Source organism: Neopelma chrysocephalum, unplaced genomic scaffold (assembly GCF_003984885.1).
Source record: "Neopelma chrysocephalum unplaced genomic scaffold, ASM398488v2 Primary Assembly neopelma1_85, whole genome shotgun sequence".
Classification (NCBI taxonomy): Eukaryota; Metazoa; Chordata; class Aves; order Passeriformes; family Pipridae; genus Neopelma; species Neopelma chrysocephalum.
The window spans coordinates 5,666,872-5,687,930 of NW_020897747.1; the positions used below are offsets into that span (position 1 = coordinate 5,666,872).

General features: G+C 46.7%; 1 protein-coding gene across 4 annotated transcripts in view; it reads left to right on the forward strand.

Moving 5' to 3' along the window:
* Window positions 1-615: 615 nt before the first annotated feature.
* XPNPEP1 (X-prolyl aminopeptidase 1) overlaps window positions 616-21,059 on the forward strand; it is a 31,902-nt gene continuing 11,458 nt past the window's right edge. For 2 of the 4 annotated variants that reach the window (XM_027692174.1, XM_027692177.1), the window contains exons 1-10: window positions 616-682; window positions 2,230-2,325; window positions 5,737-5,867; window positions 11,330-11,393; window positions 13,105-13,209; window positions 13,493-13,585; window positions 14,473-14,616; window positions 15,007-15,102; window positions 17,285-17,366; window positions 18,325-18,535. In XM_027692174.1, coding sequence (XP_027547975.1) covers window positions 5,751-5,867; window positions 11,330-11,393; window positions 13,105-13,209; window positions 13,493-13,585; window positions 14,473-14,616; window positions 15,007-15,102; window positions 17,285-17,366; window positions 18,325-18,535 — 912 coding nt within the window. In that variant the 5' untranslated portion in view covers window positions 616-682; window positions 2,230-2,325; window positions 5,737-5,750. Of the gene's footprint in view, window positions 683-1,012; window positions 1,044-1,291; window positions 1,314-2,229; window positions 2,326-5,736; window positions 5,868-11,329; window positions 11,394-13,104; window positions 13,210-13,492; window positions 13,586-14,472; window positions 14,617-15,006; window positions 15,103-17,284; window positions 17,367-18,324; window positions 18,536-21,059 lie in introns of those variants that run through there. The other 2 variants (XM_027692175.1, XM_027692176.1) reach the window with 2 other exon arrangements.

Sequence of the window (21,059 nt, forward strand, 5' to 3'; positions counted from 1 at the left end):
CTAGTCTCAACCATGGGCAGGGACACCTTCCTCTAGACCAGGTTGCTCAAAGCCCCATCCAGCCTGGCTTTCAACACTTCCAGGGACGTGGCATCCACAGCTGCTCTGGGCAACCTGTTCCAGTGCCTCACCACCCCCACAGCACTGAATTTCTTCCTAATACCTAATCTCAACCTGTCCATCAGTTTGGTGCTGGGGTGGCAGGTGTGAGCCCCCAGCCCCTTCTTCTCCACCCGGCTCGGGCAGCTCCCAAACCCCAGCGGCCCGGGGCCTGCGGGGCGTGGAGGGCGCGGAGCCGGGTGCGCTCGCTGAGCGGCCACACACACCCGCACCCCCTAAAGACGTATTTTTGGAAGTTCAAGAGCGAGGAGGGTCGCGGAGGCGAGAGGTGTGGGACAGGGGCTCCGCTCCAGTCCCTCCCCGGGGAGGGGTTCGGCGGGGCTGCAGTGCACGGGGGCTGCCCCGGCCCCCGCGGGCTCAGTCCGGCGGCCACGCCGGGCAGCGCGGCTGCGGCGACACCGGTGCGCGGTGCCCATCCCGACCTCGGTCCCGGTCCCCAACCCGGTGCCTATCACTATCCCGATGCCGGTCCCGCCCCGTGACGCCAGCCGTGATGCCACAGGGGGAGGCCCGGCCGGCCCACGTGGCGCTGACGCGGCGGAGGCGGGCGGGCCGGCGGCAGGTGAGCAGCGGCGGGCGGGGGCGGCCCCGGGCGGGAGCCCCGGACTGGTGGCACGGAGCGGCTCGTGTGGCCGGGGCCCGGCCGCGGGGGCTCAGCACGACCTGGGCACAGCTTGCCCCTCCGGCCGGTGCCTGGCCGGGTGTCCAGGCCCAGGCCCTGTCAGGGCATCCAGCACTGACAGCCAGGCCCAGGCGGGGTGTCCGGGCCCAGCGGCCCTGTCACTCCTGAGTGGGGCTGGGGGAGGCTTTTGGCTCAGGGGGCAGGAGCATCTCTCCTATGAGGACAGACTGCAGGAGCTGGGCCTGTTCAGTCTAGAGAAGACTGAGAGGGGATCTCATTAATGCATATAAATATCTCAAAGGTGGGTACCAAAAGGAGGTGCCGGACTATTTTTGCTGGTGCCCAGTGACAAGAAAAGAAGTAATGGCCGTAAACTAAAACACAAGAAGTTCCACCTCAACACGGGGAAGAACTTCTTTATGTTGAGGGTGGCAGAGCACTGGGAGTCATTCCTGAACTCTGGACATGTTCCTGTGTCACGTGCTCTAGGTGACCCTGCCTTGGCAGGGGTGTAGGACTAGATCATCTCTAGAGGTCCCTTCTAACCCTGACAATTCTGTAATTCTGTTTGGTGAGTGTGCAGGCAGGTACAGGGGAGGGACAAGCAATGGGGCTTTTGCCTCCATATGTAGCTATGTGTGTTTGGGCTGCCCTGCATGCAGCCAGCCCAGGCCAAAGAGGCCTGGCTTTGGGGTGGTGCTGCTGAATCCTGACTATGCAAGCTTACGTGCTTATTTTGAACAAGGCTATACATAAAGAGAAAGCGAAGCGGAAATTGTCACAAGGACGAGCATATATGAAGGAAATGGGACATAAACTCTCAGGGTGATCTAACACAGGCACAAGCAGACCCAGCTGTAGCCAGACCTCCCGGCCTTGCCTCCTGTCCCTGCCATGGCACTGACACACACCTTGACAAATTGGGCCTGGTATCCCCAGCCCTCGCTGGCAGCCCATCGCTGTCCATGCATGTGGGAGGCAGGAGGGGGTGTCTGGTTCCTCTGGCAGCATTTTCACTATTGCTTTTTGCCCTGTGTGTCTGATGGAGTTGCTGCCCAGGCAGGATCTGCTCTGAGCTCTTGCAGAACTGCCTTCTGAAGTCTGAGTGAGTTGTAGATAATATATGTCTAGACAGTGACAGATTTTGGGATCCAGCTCTGACTGTCTTTATGCAGTGGTACTTTGCATGTTACTCCTGCTCTGCCTTGGTTTCCCCATGGGAAATGGGGAGTGGCCTCTGATAGAATGACTGAGGAACAAATTGGCATAAACCAGCACACACTTGCAAGATCTAATCATAAGTCTTGAGAAGCAAATGCTTGGCCCCTGACGTTCCCTGTTGCCTCATGGTTCACCCTCAGTGCATCTCTGATCATGCCAGTAGAACGTAGTGTTAATGCATTTTCAGCTCATTGCTGGGGGATGAGAATGTTTTATTGGGGGGCAAAGTTTGTTAGCCATTTCAGTTTTGCCCTTTGCTTTCTCAGGCACAGTGGAGCTTATGAAGGCCGAGCAAAGAGCTGGATGGTATTTTGTGTGAGCAGAGGTGAGCGGCATCCAGACGTGGGGAACTACAGAGACAGGTAACAAGGGAGCCTGATACCTTTGAAAAAGTTAGGACACGGAAGGGGACTGGTCCTTGAGCTGTTAAATCCTCTACCTTAATTCCAGCCGTGTTTGATTTTGATCACTGGCATGAGTAAATAATGATTGACAAGCTGTTTTAACTTCATAGAGGCTTATAATTATGGCCAAGGGAGGAAAAGTCACCTGTTAAAAGTTATATGAAGACCAGAATAAAGGGCTAGCAAAGATCTGTGAGAAAATAGCTTTTCTCTCTCTGGAAACTGAAGACAATTTTTATTGTAAAGTTTGTGGAGGACTTTTTGAAAGGGATTTCTTATACTGTGGGGGTTATCTAAAATAAATGTCCTTCTCAATATGAGTTTCATTACTAATCTAGCTTAGTTTTGGTTTTAATATTGTAAGCAAATCTTTCAACAGGGAGAGTACTTTTTAAATGATTTTTTTTTGTCCTTGAGAGAATCTCTTGCTTGTCAGCAAGGAGCTTTATTAAAAGGCAAAGCCTTGTCATGCCTTGCCTGTTTATATGAGACTTTTAGATTCCTAGAGACAAAGCACAGGCCAAGAATGGAAGCTGTGTCCTTATGAGTTTGTAGAAAGAGATTCTTTTCTGCTGGCTAGTCGCTATGTTGTTGCTCTCTGTCCTTTGTGTTTTACTCTATCAGAACATAAATCAGCAGCAATATTATAGAATGTTACAGCAGCTCATTGCAGAGGACAGACAGAAACAATCACAGTATTATAAAGTTCAGTGTAGCTTGCAAACACTGTATAAAACTATGAAAATTGTCCTGGAAATAAATCTGAGGTGTAATCTAATCCCAGCGAAGGGACAAGATAATACCAATTTGAGGATTCAGTGCCTTTTGACCTTAATTTGCTTCATGTGGTCTGGGTTGTGCTGGTTTTAAAGTTAACCAGCAGGGGAAATGAACTCAACTCAAAAGAGAGATTATAAGTCAGAATAACAATTTAATAAAATAATACAATAAGTACGATTATACAGACAAACAATTGGTTTTAACCCGCAAAACCCAAATGTATAACCCAGCACCCTGGGGCATGAACAAAGTGGTGCTCCTTGGGCCCCCCTAAGTCCAAAGTAAAGGGAGAGGGCAAAAACCTGCTGGTGGGAGAGCTGTTGCAGTCTGGTCAAGAGTGGTGATTACAGTCCAGTTGAGGGTGGTGGTCTCAGTCTGGTTGAGAGCGGTGAGCTGCAGTCTTCCTCTGGATCCCACGAGTGGTTAAAAAAGTCCCAAGACTCCAAGATTATATATCCTCCAGTTCAGGCAGGGATGCTCAGTACCTCCCTCAGGGTGGCGGGTTCCTTAATGAGTGTGAGGACAAAAGCAACATCCTGTCTCGCAGGCCTCTTAACACCTAGTTTATAGCCTGAGGAGTCAGGCTCTATGTGCAGATGGCGTAAATGGTTCATTGATAACAGTTTCTGGGAAATGGCATGGAAGGCTATAGAATACACAGTTTTGGGTTACACCCATACCATGATGAACTGGTCAGTCAGGCTCTATGGGCAGATGGTGTAAATGGTTCATTGATAACAGTTTCTGGGAAATCGCATGGAAGGCTGTAGAATACACAGTTTTGGGTTACGCCCATCCAGTGATGAACTGGTCCCAGTTGTTCTAACTAGGACATGGGTTTTGAAGCACAGTGTACCTGCGTGGGCAAAGTCAGTCACACACAAGTCTTGTGTGCTCTAAACTTCCTGTGATGAGACGTGTGAATGGTGGGCTTGGATTGAGATTTTTATACCTGAATGCGTCAGATCTTGGTTCAGTTCTTGACTTGGTCACAGCTCTGCTCTGTGATCTTGGTCAAATCATGTCCTCTTACGGCTTGTGAAGGGGAGGCAGCTTTTCTACCTTCTCAGTTAGATGGCAAACATCACAGGGCAAGGATGCGCCTTATTGTGTTTTGGCATAAGACCATAATGTCACTTGGGACTCCTGGTAGTTAGGGAGGTGTAAATAGAGTAAGTGCCTGGATAAGCAAAAAATGTTTTAGACTTGCATGCTGTTTGCTTCTCCCATCATGATCTGTTTGTAGACATGGCTGTGAAATGAGCTGTGAAATTAACTGGTCAGAATAAAATACTGCATAGTGTGGCATTCGAGCAGCACACAGCCTGCCCACCTTGCCCTGGAATGTGACAGTATTAAAGTTTTAAGATCCCAGCACATTCTTAAAAATGTGAAAGAAGTGGGTAGAGAACTGGGAAGAGGCTCCCTTTGGGCACCCTTTGGAGGTGTGAGTGAAGAAAAGATGGAAAGAATCTCTGAGGAGGTTCAGGTTACTTGATTTTCATACACTTTCTGGCCAGGCATCTCCCACAGCTTGGGCATCCTGCAGTCAGTGAGTGCCTTCCCCTGCAGCTTTCTCTTGTGCCAGCACAGCAGCACGGCCTGGTGCATCACTGTGCATGGTGCTCACAGCGGGCCCTGGCTGGAGGCACTTTTTGGGTAGCAAATTGAGAGACTGATGTTCACTGCAATGCCAAAGGTACATCCATTGCAAAACCACAGCCAAGGAGTGTGATTGGCCTGTGCCCTTGTTTTCCCCTGTGATCTTCCATCCAGGCTGTACCCCACCCCTGCCTGACACCAGCTGAGATCTGCAGAGAATTTGCCAAAGGTCTTTAGAGGAGGTTCCCATAAGTTGTCCTCTGGCAGTCCCTTGTGAGAGCTCAGCGGGCTGTTCCTCCCCTTATAGTTCTGTTCTTCTAGATGAACTAGCACACAGCCCAGAGGTGAATGTGGCCAGTGAACACGTCCCTCTGTGTCCTTGGGAGCAGATATCTTTTGTCTGAGTTAATCCACTCACCAGTCCGCTATGAAACTCTGGGCTACAGAGTTTGTGGTTGGTCCCTTCCTGAGTTCCTGATGTCATGTCTTGCTCTCCCAGCAGCCTGAGCATATAAGCCACAGCATCTCTGACCCCAGAGTGAAAAGACTGGAAGTTTCTCTCAGTGCATGTCATGGGTGGAGCTACTTCTGATCTGTGGGTACTTGGAACCATCCACATGGCATGCCAAGCCCTTTCCTGGCTGTCATAGGGAATGTATGAGGTGCTGTGGTTCCTGGTCCAGTCCACATGCAAGGAGGGTTGGCCAGTGTGTTAAGCTCATGTGTATCACCACAGGGCATGCTGTCCTTCACCAGGTGGGAAAGATCCTTTGTAGGGCCGACCAGCTGTGATTCTCTGGCCTTAACCTGATCCCTCATTCTTAAGGAAAAGGAGTGAAGTGACAAGACAGGCAAAATTCTGATCTGAGAGGGTTGATATTGGCACAGTTGTCCTCAAGGGGAGTTTCCAGTGGTGATGGCTTCTTGCCTGTGCATGTGAGTGACTTGGAATGGTTGGAGAAACTGAGGTTTTGTGCTTTGTTTTAGTTGTAGGTAGGAAGATGAGTCCGAAAATTACAACAGAGCTGCTGAAGCAACTGCGGCAGGTGATGAAGAATCCCAAGTATGTCCAGGAACCTGTCCAAGCCTACATAGTGCCCTCTGGAGATGCCCACCAGGTATGGATGGATGGATTGTGGGAATGATCGTACTTTCCTTCCCTGCAAAAGATAAAAGCCAAGGATAACTGAAATCACCCTTAGTTCACTTGCTTTAATGGTTGCAGCATAAAAATCTGTGTAACCTGAGAAATATTGTGTTGAAAAATGTTTCTGGGGTCTATTCAGGAGACTGAGGTTTTTATGTTCTTGTAAGAAATCGGAGTGGACAGTCTACCAACAACTTCTCATCAGATTGTCTCCAGGGAACTCACACTGCAGAAAAGAGAGCTTGCTGTGTCCATCCTGGCTGTTGGGAAGAATGGATTTACTGGGTGAAGAACAGACATTATCTAGGCTTTAGTTTCCCCATTAGCATCTCCTGATCAACATATACTCTTAAGTGAGGTGATGAAGGATTAGTTGCAGAGCTTTCCCTTTACTAGATCAAGTTCTTACTGGAATTTGCTGCCTTATGCTAAAGCCCTTCAGATCCCACATGGAGGAGCCTTTGGAGAGGCAGGGAAGGAACAGGCCACACTGATGCTTCCCTTTCCATGCTTCTCTGCATCATGTTCTCTGCTCTTAAGATAGGAGGGAAGTCTGGGCCCAGAGTGGTAACCCATGGCAGTAATTGTGATGTGCGCTGCTTCCACTGTTAAGATTTTTGTGGTCTGTGACATAAATTTGAAATTGCTGAACTGCCTTTTACCTCCCCTGCTGGCTCATGTGCTAGTTTTACTCTTCTGTTCTCTCTGTTAAGAGACCCAAGAACTGCCGAGGGTTTTTCCCACCTCAGCCATTTTCAGGAAACAAAAGACCTGAAGCTTTCCTGGCTCACACCCAAAGCTCCCTTTTACCCCAGGGTGCACAAGAGCAAAATGCAACTGATTCGGAACCTTTGCCCTTGACTTGGCACGGGGGTGAGCCGGGTCCAGACTTGCCTGTGCCCTGGGACCATATGTGCAGCATCATATTTCCTCTTAGGGAGATCCAAACTTGGGCAGGTAGGGGGAAGGCGTTTTCTGCAGCTGCTATTGTCTGCTGCATTCCTGCCTCAAGCTGCCTCTGTCCATATATAACTCCGGTTTCATTTCACTAGACATTAAATGCTGTCATGTGAGTTGAAGAATGTGACCCCCAGGACTTCTGGGTTTTTCTGTTGCTTTCTTTTCCTTGACAGAGTGCAGTTAAGCAGAGAACCCCATGTTGCTATTTCCTGCCAGGCGAGTTGGTCAGGTTTCTCTGCAGAGCGAATGTATCTGAATGGAAACGATTACTGAACACTGCTGATCCTGGTACCTCCTGGCTAGCTGGTGCAGGATTTTTTTTCTGTGAGGTTTGGGAATTGGTGCAATTTTTGGCATTGACAGGAACCTGTTGATCCCAGAACAGCCTTACTGATTCCAGGTACACTGAGATAACCTGAGATTTGTAGCTTCCCCATGTTCCAACCAAGGGTTTGTTTGCTGTGCGCAAACACACAGCCCCACAGTCAGATTTTGGTCTTGGGCAGCTCCCTCCATGACTCAGAACATTGTTCTTGGGTATTTAATGATACCCAAGTGTTTGGTGGCTAAACCATTTCCTTCCCACAGCCTAAGCAAGCTGTGTATTGCTGTCCTTGCCTCAGCTATTCCTGAGGCTGTCCTGGAATCCACATCACAGAACTTGTCAACAAAGAGGGCTTTCCCTCCTGTGGTGTTGCCACAGGGTTAGACTGGGGAAAGCTCTATTCCCTTCTGGGTAGCAAAGGAACCCTGGAATTGGACTGATGCTGATACACCCTGATGCTGCAACTTGCTGACTAATTTCTTCTTGTAACACTGGGATTGTTTGAGCTCTGAGTTCTGTCATGCTTTTAATACTGGTTTTCCTGCAAGGCTAGGAGGTTTACATTATAATACTGCCACGAGTCCTGCCACCAGTTGTGTCTTTTGCTTTCCATGTTTAGTTGTGTAAGGAACTGAAAGACTTGCAGAGCTTCTCAAACGCATCTGGCTCTGACTCTGGCTTAGCCAAAGCCACTAATACCTTAGATTTGTGGCTCTTGCAGTCAGCCCTGGATGTTGTCTGGCTGCTTTAATTTTTGCAAATTTTGATGCTGGTGATAAGAATTCTGAAGAAACAGACTGTTTCCTTGGAGACCTGGGTGGTCCAGAGGCAGATGAGAAAGGAGAGAAGTCCCAATCAAAAGTGGGATGAAGTCCATGCAACGAGTCCCACTTCCTTTCATGAATGCTAGGTGTATCTTGTGGCTGCAGGTGTCCAAAGATGACAAAGGGGTGAAAAGCCATGTTTTTGGGAAAGAGGCATGTAAGTCCTTTGTGGTTTGGTTAAAAATGTCTGTCAGAGCTTTTGGAGTGTTGCAGTGCTAAATGCAGGATCCATTTTTTATGTTGAGTCATGCAGTTTACATTGAATCTGGAGTTTGCCCATATGGAAATATTCAGAGATTGGAGAAGCTTCTTAATGGGAGGGAATGATGTTTGGATTAGAGCTTGGGTTTGGAGCCAGTTACAGCTTAACTGGGGCTGGCTTCTACCTTCAGGCCTTGACTCAAAACAAATTTAGTCAGATCTGACTGGTCTTCCACATCAAGGAAGCACCTGCCCAGCTCAGAGCCCTGTGTTTGGGTTGGCAGAGGTGCTGTCTTCTGCTCAGGGCTGGCTCCTCTCACACACACTTGTGCTGAGCTGAGGAATCAGCAGGGCTATAAAGCAAGAGAGAGCTTGTGCACAGGTTGTACTGACCTGTTCCAGTTCTTACCAGTGCAGTTTGGTTTTTGGCAGTGAATACTGACCTCCCTCCAGGTACACGGCAGTGTTTGTTCTTTAATGACACCAGTGTCATTAAAGCTAAGGGTAGCGAGCTGCACTTTTCATTGCTGATCTTGGTTGACATTAGGCTAGAATAAGCTTTAACATGTTAATGGCTTAACCTTGCAGGCTTTGGGGGTAAGCACCACTGATATTTGGGGTTCTTTCTGGCTTAGATGAGCATTTTTGTGATGTAGCCCCATGTTTTGTCTGCTGGACTGACAGGTGTGGTGAAAAGCAGATGTAAAAGGCCTGAGGAGGGCCAGGTTGAAGGCCATCAGAGCTGCAAGACAAGCCCCAGGGAAATACCTTGTTCTGACTGTGCTGTGGTCTCTGCTTTGTTTGGCGTACACAGGTGTTTCCCTGGTAATTTTAGCTCGTGCAAAACATGGGCTCGTCTTTGCACCGTGGGGGTTGCTGCTTGAAACAGAACAGGTGGGTGTGCAAGAATTCAGACTGACAGATGAATGAACCATCTTTCCCTCCAGATCCCTCATATTCCCTTTTAAAGCCCATTTGCCTCATGCCCTGGATTTGGCTGTGGATGGGACAGCATGAGGTAATTTCACACAGTCAAGGTCTTTACTAATTTAGGTCAGCTTTTACCAGATCTAAACCGGATACACTTGTTTTTTTCTTTTTCTATTTTTTTGAACTGTTTTCATCCATTTCACTGTTTTGTGGTGCTAACCCATCCTATGAATGTGAGATTCATGTCTGCACAAGCAAACTAGTCTGTAGTCTCTGCTGTGTTGGTCAAGAGAAATGGAAGAGAAATCACTGCTCTGTTTTGGAATGTACTTAGTGATATGTCAGGCTGAATAGTTGTTAGGAAATGTTGAAATGGGGAATCCTCATCACTCTGCCTTCATGTTCCGTCCTTCTGCTGTGAAATGGGCAGCGGGGAAACAAACACTTGATTCTGTTCCCTGAATGACTTTGTCCTCTCTGTCTGCTGATGCCTTTGTTATTATTTTAAAGGGGGTTAGTGGTGAGAGTGTGCTGTGTGGGGCTGAGGCAGATCTGCCCCATCAGCTAGAGTTGTGCCAAGGGCAGTTATCTCTTCCCAAGGTGGGTATCCTGACCCCTCTCCTCTCCACAGCTGCTGAGCATATGTCACAGCCCAGTGGGGCTGGACAAGAAAAGGCATGGGAAACTAACTGGTCAGAGATGAGAGCATGCATGGTCTCCATACCCCCCTCCTTTCTGCCAGCTTTCACTAGTGTTTGGATGAAATGGAGGATTTCTTTGGAGCATATCCCAGGAATCTTCTCTGGCAATTGGGAGCAAAAGCTGCTCAGCGAGATCCTCTTTTGGGCCATGAGATTTGCTGTTGCAAGGCTCCATTTCAAAATGATGGTGGTGAATGGTTGGTAGCTGCTGCCTGGGGCTTCTCCCAGGAGGGGAGAGACATGGCTGTTCTGGAGGGGGTTTGATCATGGCATGATTTGGAGCAGAAATAAAGAGCCAGTCTCAGGTGCTGTGATTTGTGCTTCCTCACTCCTGTGCTTTGAACCCTCTGCCTTCTTCAGAACAGTGAAGAGTAACAGATTTGAAGGGAGCATTTTCTAACAGTCAGGTGATTCTATCACAGTAGGAACTAAAACTGCCTGAGAATTGGGCTGTAATTTCTTATCTCAGTCCGTAAGATGTTTCTTTTGCCCCAGCACAGCTGGGTGCAGAGAAACTTTATGGGCTGAGAAACAGATTTGGGTTTCTGACCATTTGTAAGGTACAAATCCAGGGGTTTTGCAGCTCAAACATTGGTGCTGTCAGCCTGGATTAAGCTGATTTGCTGAGTTGCACTAGTTAATTAACAGGCCTACTCAGCAGTTCTGACCTCCAAACTTGCCAGAATGGGGTCCCATAAAAAAGGCTTGTAGGCCACATAAAGATACAGTTGTTCTTTTAATTTTGGCAGTTCTTGATGGTATCAGATGTCTGTGCATTCTCAAGGTCTTCTACAATACTGCCAAGGGATGTGCCCACAATCACAGCTTGTGATAGGTTTGGGATGAGGATGGACTAGTAGCCTTTGATTCCCTCTCATCCATCAAACCATGTGCTGGCGTTTTTTGCTGTAGTCTGATTTTGAGTAGGCAAGGGAGGAGTGAGAGGATCAGCATCTATTTATGAAAGGTCCTAAGGATTAAATTTTTTACAGTTTTACCACTTTGATGATTTTCTTTCAATGTCATTGTTACAGAAAGGAAAGGAATTCCTGTAAATGCGAGTGAGGGGACTTCACTGGAGATAGTCAAATTTACAGATTTTATGCACTGATTAGTCTGGTCTCCAAGATCAAGGAGTGCCTCTGGTTTCTCTTCCTTTTGCATTGCAGCTTCAAAGGCATCATTTGTTTGTTGCCCAAAGGGGAGGCTGAGTGTGAAATAAAGGTCTGCAAACTCTGAAGCACTTCAGTGTTTACAGATGTTTGTGGGAGAAAAGTGCTGCAGCTTAAAAAAACCCACCAGTTGAACATAAATACAGTATAATCACAGATGATTAAATGTTCCAGTGGAGTAGAGCCTAGGATTTTTTAACTCATTTTGTTCTCCCTGCGGTGTCCTTTAGGAGAAAAAGCTTATCAAAGTATTTGTCATCAGCTGATCGGGTTTTTTTCCCCTGCTGCTATAAATAATTGCTGCCTCTTTTGTTTTCTAGAGCGAGTACATTGCACCCTGTGATTGCAGAAGGGCGTTCATCTCTGGATTTGATGGCTCTGCAGGTACCTTTCCAGAACTTGGGTTCTTGCATAATTCTCCTAATAAAGAAATAGTTCCATTCATGGCATAGAGGCAGGATGGAAAAGGAAACCTATCGAGCTTGTTTGGACTGTTTATTCCCATTTCAGCATCTGTAAAATTATGTCTTGGCTACCCTCTGGAATTATGTAATATCAGCAGAATAACAAGTTTTCAGAAAATGTTTGACCCCTAAATGAACCTCTCTTAAAGTAAAATCCTGTTAACTCTTTAATGTGGTGCTTATAACCTGCGGTCATTTCTTTTGATGTGCAGCCAGTACGAACAGATTTTTATGTTGCCCGTTTGGGCTGGGTGAATAGTAGATGGACTTTAGTTGGCCTTTCTGTTTAAATAGAGCCAGGGACAGAAACACTGCGTTTGGAAACTGAACACTGTGGAAAAGTTTGCTTATCTTGCCGAGACAGGATGTTTTCTTGGCTGTAGGATAGGTCTGTGTTTCAAGAGACCTAGTTTTTACCCTGGCTGTACCCTAAGCTCTGCAAATTACTCTGCTTTGTGGTTGTTGGAAAGTCACTTTAGTCTACTGAAGTCTTTTTTCTCCTCTAATTGTAAATCAGTTTAATAAATACCAGTACCTATGTGTTTGGAGGGTCTGTTCATCAGTTCCTATGAGCTCTGGGATCTCATGTGGAAGGTGATAAATCCAGGGCTGTGGGCTGCTGTTAATGGCTAACATGAATCCTGTATTAATTTCGTGCCTTCTGCATGACCTCTTCATAGCCTTCCTCTATAATTTGTGCCCTTGTTATGTACTTGGAAGGTCCACGTTCCCAGCCTAATGCTCAGCAAATCAGTGAGGCTTCACACAAGGGTCACCTTGTGTTTCTTGCTTCATCTTTTTGGGCTGAAGCAGCTTAAAATGTGGTTTGTGTTGGGGGAGTTTGGTAGAAGACAATGAATTCATACTTGGAAACTCTGTTCTGGTAATCTGGGCTTCAGTTTCTGGTGACAGAGAGTATGATCAAGATGCAGACTCAAAGGACTTGGATTCAGTTTCTGTTTGTGCCATGGTTTGTTTTGTTTAGTATTGCCAAGAGGAAGGCAGCTCGAGTGCCTTGCTGAGATGTCACTGCCCCTCAGCTGTCTACTTGCATCCCTCCATCTGGAGTCACTGGAATGGGACAGACTCTGGAACCAGCAGAAGTTTATGTTCATGTTTCCTGTTCGGCCATCTCTGCTAGAGCTGTGACATTTGGGAAAGAGGTGCAGGTGACAGCTGGGAGTGATACTCACGTCTGCAGGCCTAGTATCAGCTGTTTCTTGGGGATGGCCAGAGCCCAGGCTTCCTCCCCAGAAGAAGATGGGATGGAGTTTAGGGATGCACAGTATGTGTTACTGTGACAACAGTTAAGTAGAGACCACAGTCTGTTAACAGAGGGTTTGGAAAGCCCCATTTACTCAGTTCCACTGACTGGCTGAGGTTTGCTTAAGTCAAATTCATCTGAGGCAATTCATTAGGGTGCATCCTCGTACACACTGTCTCAGATAGGATTTGGAAAGTCGTAGTTCAGAGGAAACAGTGAGTACTGAAATAGGACTAACTTTTGAGCAGTGAGCAGAGGTGCCTTTTAGGGAATTAGAGTGCATTTCAGACACTGTCCCTGCTGTCTGTATCTCTGCACAATGTCGGCACACCTCTGAATCACCCCACCTTTCTGCCTTCCTGCCTAGGTACTGCCATAGTCACTGAGCAGCACGCGGCCATGTGGACTGACGGACGCTACTTCCTGCAAGCGGCACATCAGATGGATAACAACTGGACACTCATGAAAATGGGTATGCAGGAGGCTGGGATACTGCTCCACTGATAAACAGAGAACAGTCACAGGCTGTTTGGTCACTTCACACATGTACACTTTGGGCTCTTGGTATATCCCATTGTGCAGGGACATAGGGACATCTTGGATACACTGCTCCTGCTTTAGCATCCTGTGATGACTCTTGCTGATGGGTCTAGACATTTGTTACTAAATGCATTAGCTTGGACTTTTTGCATAGTGTGGGAACATTTCAGTAGGACTGCTTCTTTGAACCTCTTTTTTTTTTTAAATCCTCTTAGGTCTGAAAGATACACCAACTCAGGAGGATTGGCTAGTGAGTGTCCTCCCAGAAGGTTCCAAGGTGGGAGTGGACCCTTTCATTATTCCAGCTGGTTGGTTTTACTTTATTTTATAATTCTGGATTGGGCAACTATATTCTGGCTCCTTGCTTCTCTGTCTAGCTGTTGTATGATGGTGTGCAGCTAAACATGTTCCAGCCCAGATGGGATGGTGGGTTAAACTGTTACACAAAACAGGTTGGATTTTGGTATAGGCATGTATCACGAGAGCTCCACAGCAATGGATTGAGTCCAAAACGCAAGGGATGAGAACTGCTTTCCAGTGACCTTACCTGAAAAACAGAATCCCCATCTACCTCCTTTTGTCTGTGCTTTGGCTTGTCATAGGCACTTCAGTACAAAGCTGCTGAATGCCTTGGCCAGCATGTGAGCAAGAACACCCTGGCAAAATCCACACTGCTACTCCTGCTTGGTGGTCTCAGCACCTCTGCAGCTTTCCCTGTAGGAAGCACAATGAGAGGTACCATTTATATCAGAGTACATATCTATTTGTTCTTCGACACATGGGGCCCAATGCAAAGGTCACTGGAGGCAAGGGGAAATATTTGCTTGATTCAGGTGGGCTAAGGATTCATCTCCTGGCTCTGTGGAGGCAGCTCTCTCATCTAGCTTAGATCTAGCATGGTTCTGCACTGGGGTAGAGGAACACCCTTATGGCAACTTCTGGGCCTCTTCCAGGGGCTTTTGTCCAGGACTGTGACTACCTGCCAGCCCTGGCTGTAGTGATGTGTTTGTATAACTGTAGTTGCAATAGATTTTGCCTTTTTTTTTTTTTTTTTCTTAAGGGAATGGGAAGAAGAAGAGTCTGGAAAGAAAGGAGGAGACTCAGATTCTTGAGTCTGCCCTTTGTGAACAGGGCTATTGTTGAACCTGTGTGTGTTCTTTAAAGCCATCACTCTTGACTTTTTTCCCTTTGTCAGACCAGTGGAAGAGGATGTCCAAAGTCTTGAGAAGTGCTGGCCATGACCTTGTGCCTGTCAAAGAAAACCTGATCGATACAATCTGGACAGATTGTCCTCAACGCCCCTGCAAGCCTCTCATCATGCTTGACCTGAGTTACACAGGTGAGAAGCTTAACTCCCAACAGATGTGGGTTATTTCTACTGTCCTATCCCCCTTCTGCTTTTCTTTTATAAAGTAGTGAGAAAAACAGTACTGCAGCACAATATGATCCACTGTGAATAGGTCAAGAAGATGATTGAACCTCAGCTAACAACCCCTTTGTCCTCAAAACTCCAAATAACTATTTGCTGGAAGTTGGTTGATTTCAAAACAAACCATGGGTGTCTGGAGGGCAGCTTGTTTGAGATCGTTCCTATCACTTATTAGAATGGAGTGAGGAGTAGAAGCACAGTGTGTTTTGGGTCCCTTCACAATCCAGTGCGTTGGTCTGTGTTTAAGTGATCTTCCTCAGTAAAGTTAGTGACTGTAGCTTTTCATACTGTGTTTTGCAGGGGTCAGCTGGAAAGACAAAATTACAGCCCTCCGTTCAAAAATGGCTGAGAGGAAAGTCATGTGGTTTGTGGTAACGGCCTTGGATGAAGTAGCATGTAAGTCTTTGCATGTCCTTTCTCAGTTCTTCCTACAAAAGAAATGTTCTTCCTGCCTTGGAAAGGAAGAACCATGCCAGGATGATAAGCACTTTTGACAGACAACTTGTTTGTGAGACATCAATTAACTTGTGTATCAAGTGCAGTGGTGATAACAGGTCACAAATAGTGTGCCTGTATTTCTGCACGGTGCCTTATTACACCAGTGCAGCACCTGAGTACCTTTTTAGCCCAGGAAATGCAGCAAATCACCTTTGAAAAGCAGCCCAGGCAAAGGGAGAAGAAGGTTATGTATAAAGCCTGAGGCAGTTTGATAGAAAAAAAAGAACTGTGAGGTTTTCTGGCTGTAAAATGTCCTGATGCTGCCTCACCCAGTGGAAAGATGGAGACTATTTTCTGCTGTGAAGTCTGAGCTATAAACAAAGCAGTGCAACATGTGGCTTTGTATACATAAGGCAAGGGTGGGGTACACAGCATTCACAGTCATCTTCCTAATTGTTACAACTTCTTAAGCCAGTCTTTACCTCTCCTGTGTTCAGCAAATGATTTGGTTAAAACAAGTAAGTCTGGGCTCAACTTGTGTTTCTAGATCATTTCAACCTAGGGTCTCACTGGAATCTCCTCTGTGTTTGGGGCCCCAAGATGGCTAGGTCTCCGTGCCCTGGCTCCCAGCCCAGTGTGTAGGAGGGGAGAATGGCCACAAAACACAGTGATTTCCCCAGGACTGCTGTTTCTAGTGCTGTGTGTCCTTTGTGCAGAAATCACCAGTGCACAGACTGGTGCAGTAGGAACACAGCACTGGCAGAGTGCCTGTGCCCCATGTCTGATCTGAAAAGGTAGAAATGCAGGTGGTGTGTTCCCAGCTCCAGCACTGCCACTGCCACATCTCTGGTGCTGGGTGAAGCTCTCCTGGATCTGGGACACTGACCAAAGAGGTGTTGTGAAAGAAGTACTTTGGAGAGTGGTGAATATGACTCCTCCCTGGGGAGGCCTGCATGAGCAGAGATTGTGTGTCTCACCTTTTCAGGCGCACCTCCAATTAAATTAATGATAAATTGGTGCCCTGAAGTGGTTTCAGATTAAATGTCTCCAGGAAAGCCAAGCTTGGTTATGAATCAAGAGTTTTAAGATGGACCAGAGAAGGTCATGAGAGAAGCTCATTGTCAGGTGCCTGGTTGATTTCTTATCCTAAAGAGGGAAGGGGAGAAGTTGTCTTTAATTTTATCTAATTCAATTCACTCCAGACAAGTTCTGGGGACAGAAAGAGAGCCACAAAGGAGACTGTTGCCTCCTTACTGCATTGGGAGTCGGCTGAGCAAGGAAGTTTGTACCCATGCTGTAAAGAGTTCTTTGTGGCTCTTTCCTGCATTCAAGTGACCGACTCCTTCCCTGGGGAGAATTAAACTCTATTTTTACTTTCATGGCAGAATTTGCACAGTTCAATGAATACAGTGCTGGGTTGTGATTTAGGACATGTTGGTTCTTTTCCCAGCCGTCCTGCTGGCTGGCCTTATTGGCTTGAGTAACTCATTTCAGCTAATTGGATACCCTGGAGTTTTTATTTGACCCTAAAATCAGGAGTTTGGAGATGCTGAACATCTACTTCCCCTCTTGACTTTGTCTGGAGTTGTGGAGGATAAAATCTTTGTGAAAAATAGCTAAGACTATACAGTCTGAATCTGAGATATTGTAGGCACCCAAATGAGAGGCCTTTTTGGGGTATTTTACTCTTGCCTATTGTGTCTTGCTCTGCCCTCAAGTATCAAAAGAAGAACTGGAATGAAATGATAACTTGTAACTTTGAAGTTTCCTGGCTGTTAAGAAGTGAGTTTTTATTGCATTGCACAGACCAGAAAGAGTCAGACGCTACTTTTTGTACATGTATCCCTGTCTTTTTTTGACTGTATCTGCTTTCTTCCAAGCCAGCCCTCCTTTAGAAATTAAACACCAGTTTTCTTTCCCTATGAGTGTTTAAACTGCAGTTCTAGTGCCATCTCCTGGCAAAAATTTAGGATTGCCTGGAAAGCAGCAGGACGTGGGACAACTGGGTGGGAGCTGGACCCACGGCCTGCAGCCGTGACGTCTCACTGCTTGACTGTGTTTTGCTGAGATTATTTTTGGCTTTCTCTGATGTTGCAAAAGACAAACCAGGACTGTGATTCTTGGCATTCTTATTTTTCAGGGCTTTTCAACCTCCGAGGCTCTGATGTTGAGTACAATCCTGTATTTTTTGCATACGCCGTCATAGGAATGAACACAATCAGGTGCTTGTATTCCCTTCATCAGTTCCCCAAGATTCATTCTTCTGTGGGAGAGCTGTTCTGGCAAAGCATTTATCTTTTGAAATGCCTGTGCTGGGGTGCCTTGGTGTCCTTTCTGAGCAGTTTTGTCCTCAATGTTAATTACTCTCCTGCCCTGATCTGAGCTAGAGAGGCAGTGAAGAGCTCTGCTGTGCTCCTCAGCACCTTGGCTGACGTGCTAAATGGCCTTGGACATGATGGGTGACCCCTTGTCTGTCACCCTGAGATAATGTGGAGGGCCCTTGGAGCTCTGGGTGAAATGTGAGTAAGAGCCAATGCTGGCCTGGACACTGGAAAACTTTTCACTACTGTCTAATTGCTGAGTCACTTCAAAACTGCAGGGACTGTGTAGGAAAGTTTCAGGGCTGGCTTATGACAGAGGGCTTCTTTCCTGTGACTGCCCCATATATTGAGCCTTAGCAAGCAAAAGTCTTTTAGAGGCATCTACAAGCTGCCACCTAGATCCATCTAAGGTGAAACCTGGCTGGATGAGTACAGGTTGTTGTGTGAAGGTTGAGTTGAAGTTTTCAATCCAGTGAAAGTGAGAACAAAGTGATACTTAGAACAACAGTAGCTTTTTTATTTCCAGATGTTGCCCTTAAAAATTAGACTGGCTGTTATGTGCCTCTGTTACTCTCCTGTTTCAAGCACAGTGGTAGGATGTAGCCATTTTGAATGTATCATACAAACAAAAATGCTGTCAGCCCCTTTCCTCTCAGCAGGGTGGCACATCTTAAATTTGAAGCGGGATTTAAGCTGGGTGAAGGCCAGTGGTTAAAACAACATAGGACACAGTATAGCACATAATTCACAAACTCCTTTCTCCCTGAAATGTTGCCAGAAGGGTCTCTCATTCCTTCCTTAACTCCAGCCACTGTCCGACGTGGTCCCACCTATTTGTTCTATCCAATTTGTTTCTCAGGCTTTTCATTGATGGTGACCGGATGATGGACCCAGCTGTGAGGGAGCACTTACAGCTTGACTCCACCCTGGAGCCTGAGTTTAAAATCCAGGTGATGCCCTATGGATCTATCCTGTCAGAGCTGCAGGCTGTTGGTGCAGGCCTCTCACACAAGGAGAAAGTGTGGCTCAGCGACAAAGCCAGCTATGCTCTTACTGAGGCCATTCCCAAGGTCAGTGGCTCTTGCAAGGGAAAATACTTTTCTCTTCTCTGCTCATCCTGGTTAGGAATGGTGTGAATGAGGGCAACTGACCACAGTTTCCCCTCTGCAAAGCACAATGTAGGCTGGAGCTTGTGCTGAAGGGCTCCAGCCCTGCTGAGGTATTGAGGGGTTGTTAATCCTGGAGTTGCTCTCACTGGAGCTGCCCTTCTAACTCGCTAAGCCGATTTAGCCAAAGAATTGTCAGCTTAAGAAAAAACAAGTACAGCGAGAGAGGGGAGGGAGAGAGGGAACAGGGTGGACTCGGGTCATTCTGACCACGGGTGGAGCATCTGCCTTACATAGACCAGCAGTAAGAACTGGAAACTTGCAGAAATTGAAAGTTGAGCAGGACCTCTGGGAGGGTGTATTTGGCTTGATCTGAGTGTCTGAAGGTGGTTGCCCTTATTTAGTTCAGTAGCTTGAGGATATCGGGCTTGTACCAAAGGCAGGAGGGACAAGGTGACAGAGTTGTTGCAGCAGGGAACCTTGTGAGGACACAGATAACCTGCAGGCATTGCTTGTCCATGCAGTGAGTGCATCTGCTGAGGGACAGTTGTAGCAGCAGAGTAATTTCTGTACACCCATACATGCTATATCTTGCTACCCTTGTACTTGAATTTGTCTGTCTGGGACTCCCACAGTCCACCTAATATTCCAGCAGCCATGAAAGGAGATACCTGGGGAAGAATACAGCAGCAGCAGCTATGGACAAATAAGCTGGTTTCCATGCATCTTGTGTACATCTCTTGTTTGCTAGAGATCACATTCTCTGGAATGCCATCCAGTTTACAGTGATATCCAGTAACTAACAGATACTGTGAATAAATATTGTTTTGTGAGTCTATGGAGGATTCACGATACATTTTTGTTCTTTTAACTTCACCGTAGAAAGCCCCTTGCTGTAGGTGTAGTCCGTGGTCTATTCCCAGCTTGGGTTAGTTGCTGTAGATGATTTATGTAGAGCATCCCGTCTGACCTAGATTAAGGAATGTAATGAGTTGGAGTGACATTATTTACCCCGTGAGCTCTGGAAGTTTTGGCTGATACTGAGTCATTCCAGTGCTACATGCCCTCTGTATGCAATGGGGAGAGTCCCTGCCTCAGGGAGCTCTGTGCAATAGAAAGCAGAAGAAGAAGACTGAAATGTCTTGATTAAAAACCACTTAGAGAGTCACTGAAAGAGCCAAAGTTTTCGTAGTTCCTTTCTGGCTCTCCACCACTTCACACCAGCTGAGAACTGGCCTGCAGTGCTTTGAAGAACATTAGTGCTGTAAGTCCATCTACTGTCTGTCTCCATCAGAGCCAAATATTGACACTGGCAAAAATCCAGTCCATTATTAAACACAGATCTGCAAACCCTTTATAGATTTGCTTACAGCTGCATGTAAATATGCTTTTCACTGAAGATTAATGGAACTACCAGTATCTGTAAAAGGCAAGCCAATCCAAGAATCTGACCATTTATCCTGTCTTTGATAAAAATACTTTCCTGACTTTTTTGTCAGGAAAGTGATTTCTTTTTTACTTTGCATTATGAAAATTATGTAATTGTCTTGCTGTTTTTAAGACTTTGGAAATTTTGAGCATGTAGGATTTATGTGAAATTGGTCTTTGCTGAGGGTCTACTGGGCCTTTCCATGAATTTGAGTGATATCTATTTGTATGCTGATGCATTGAATATAGGAAAAAAGTGCCAAGATGCACTTGGGCTGTGCATCTGTAGTGCTCATCCCACCTCCTGATATATAATGGGTAGAGCAGAGAACTGTGGGGCAAAAGACTTGGTTCTTCTTCCTTCTTCTGATATCAAGTGTGATGAGGCTTGGGCAAGTCACCTGGTGTATTTCTGAAGATGTGCTCAGAACCAGCCAAGCATTCCTGCTAATCTGAGGACAGCTGATGTTTGGGGAAGTGTGCAGTGGTAAGGGATCAGTTACTAGCTCTTAATGCAGGGTCACCCCATCCAGGCACGGGAAAGCTTTGTCTCAAACCACTGATATAAGCTCCTTTCACAATGGGCAGCATGTAAAGCTCTACTTTGCAAAGGCCTTCCATTTTTCTTGAGGTCCTGATGTGTTTGTCAGAGCTGCTGATCATTAACAGTGGTGGTGCTCAGTGCTGGAGGAGACAGAGCCTTGTGGGGCCAGCCAGATTCAACTCCAGTGCTTGATACCTGGGGTGGGCACCCTTTGCTCCCTGCCACTTGAGGTTGACAGTCAGGTAACAAGTCAAGGTGACTTTTAGGTTTGTTTCCACTGCCCAAGTTCTACCCTAGTGTCTGGGATTTCTCACTGGCTGTCTCTGGGTCTTCAGTGTACATCAGCAACAGGAAACCTATGGCTCAGACATTTTTATATGTATATATATATGGTATTGAGGATATCCAGATCTTCCCCCTGCTTAATGACTCTTTAGTTCTTTGGATTTCCCTGTGGCTGTTCTTCCTTCAGTCGGGGACCGTTTTCTCCTCTTTACTCCCCAGTGCACTTAGCTG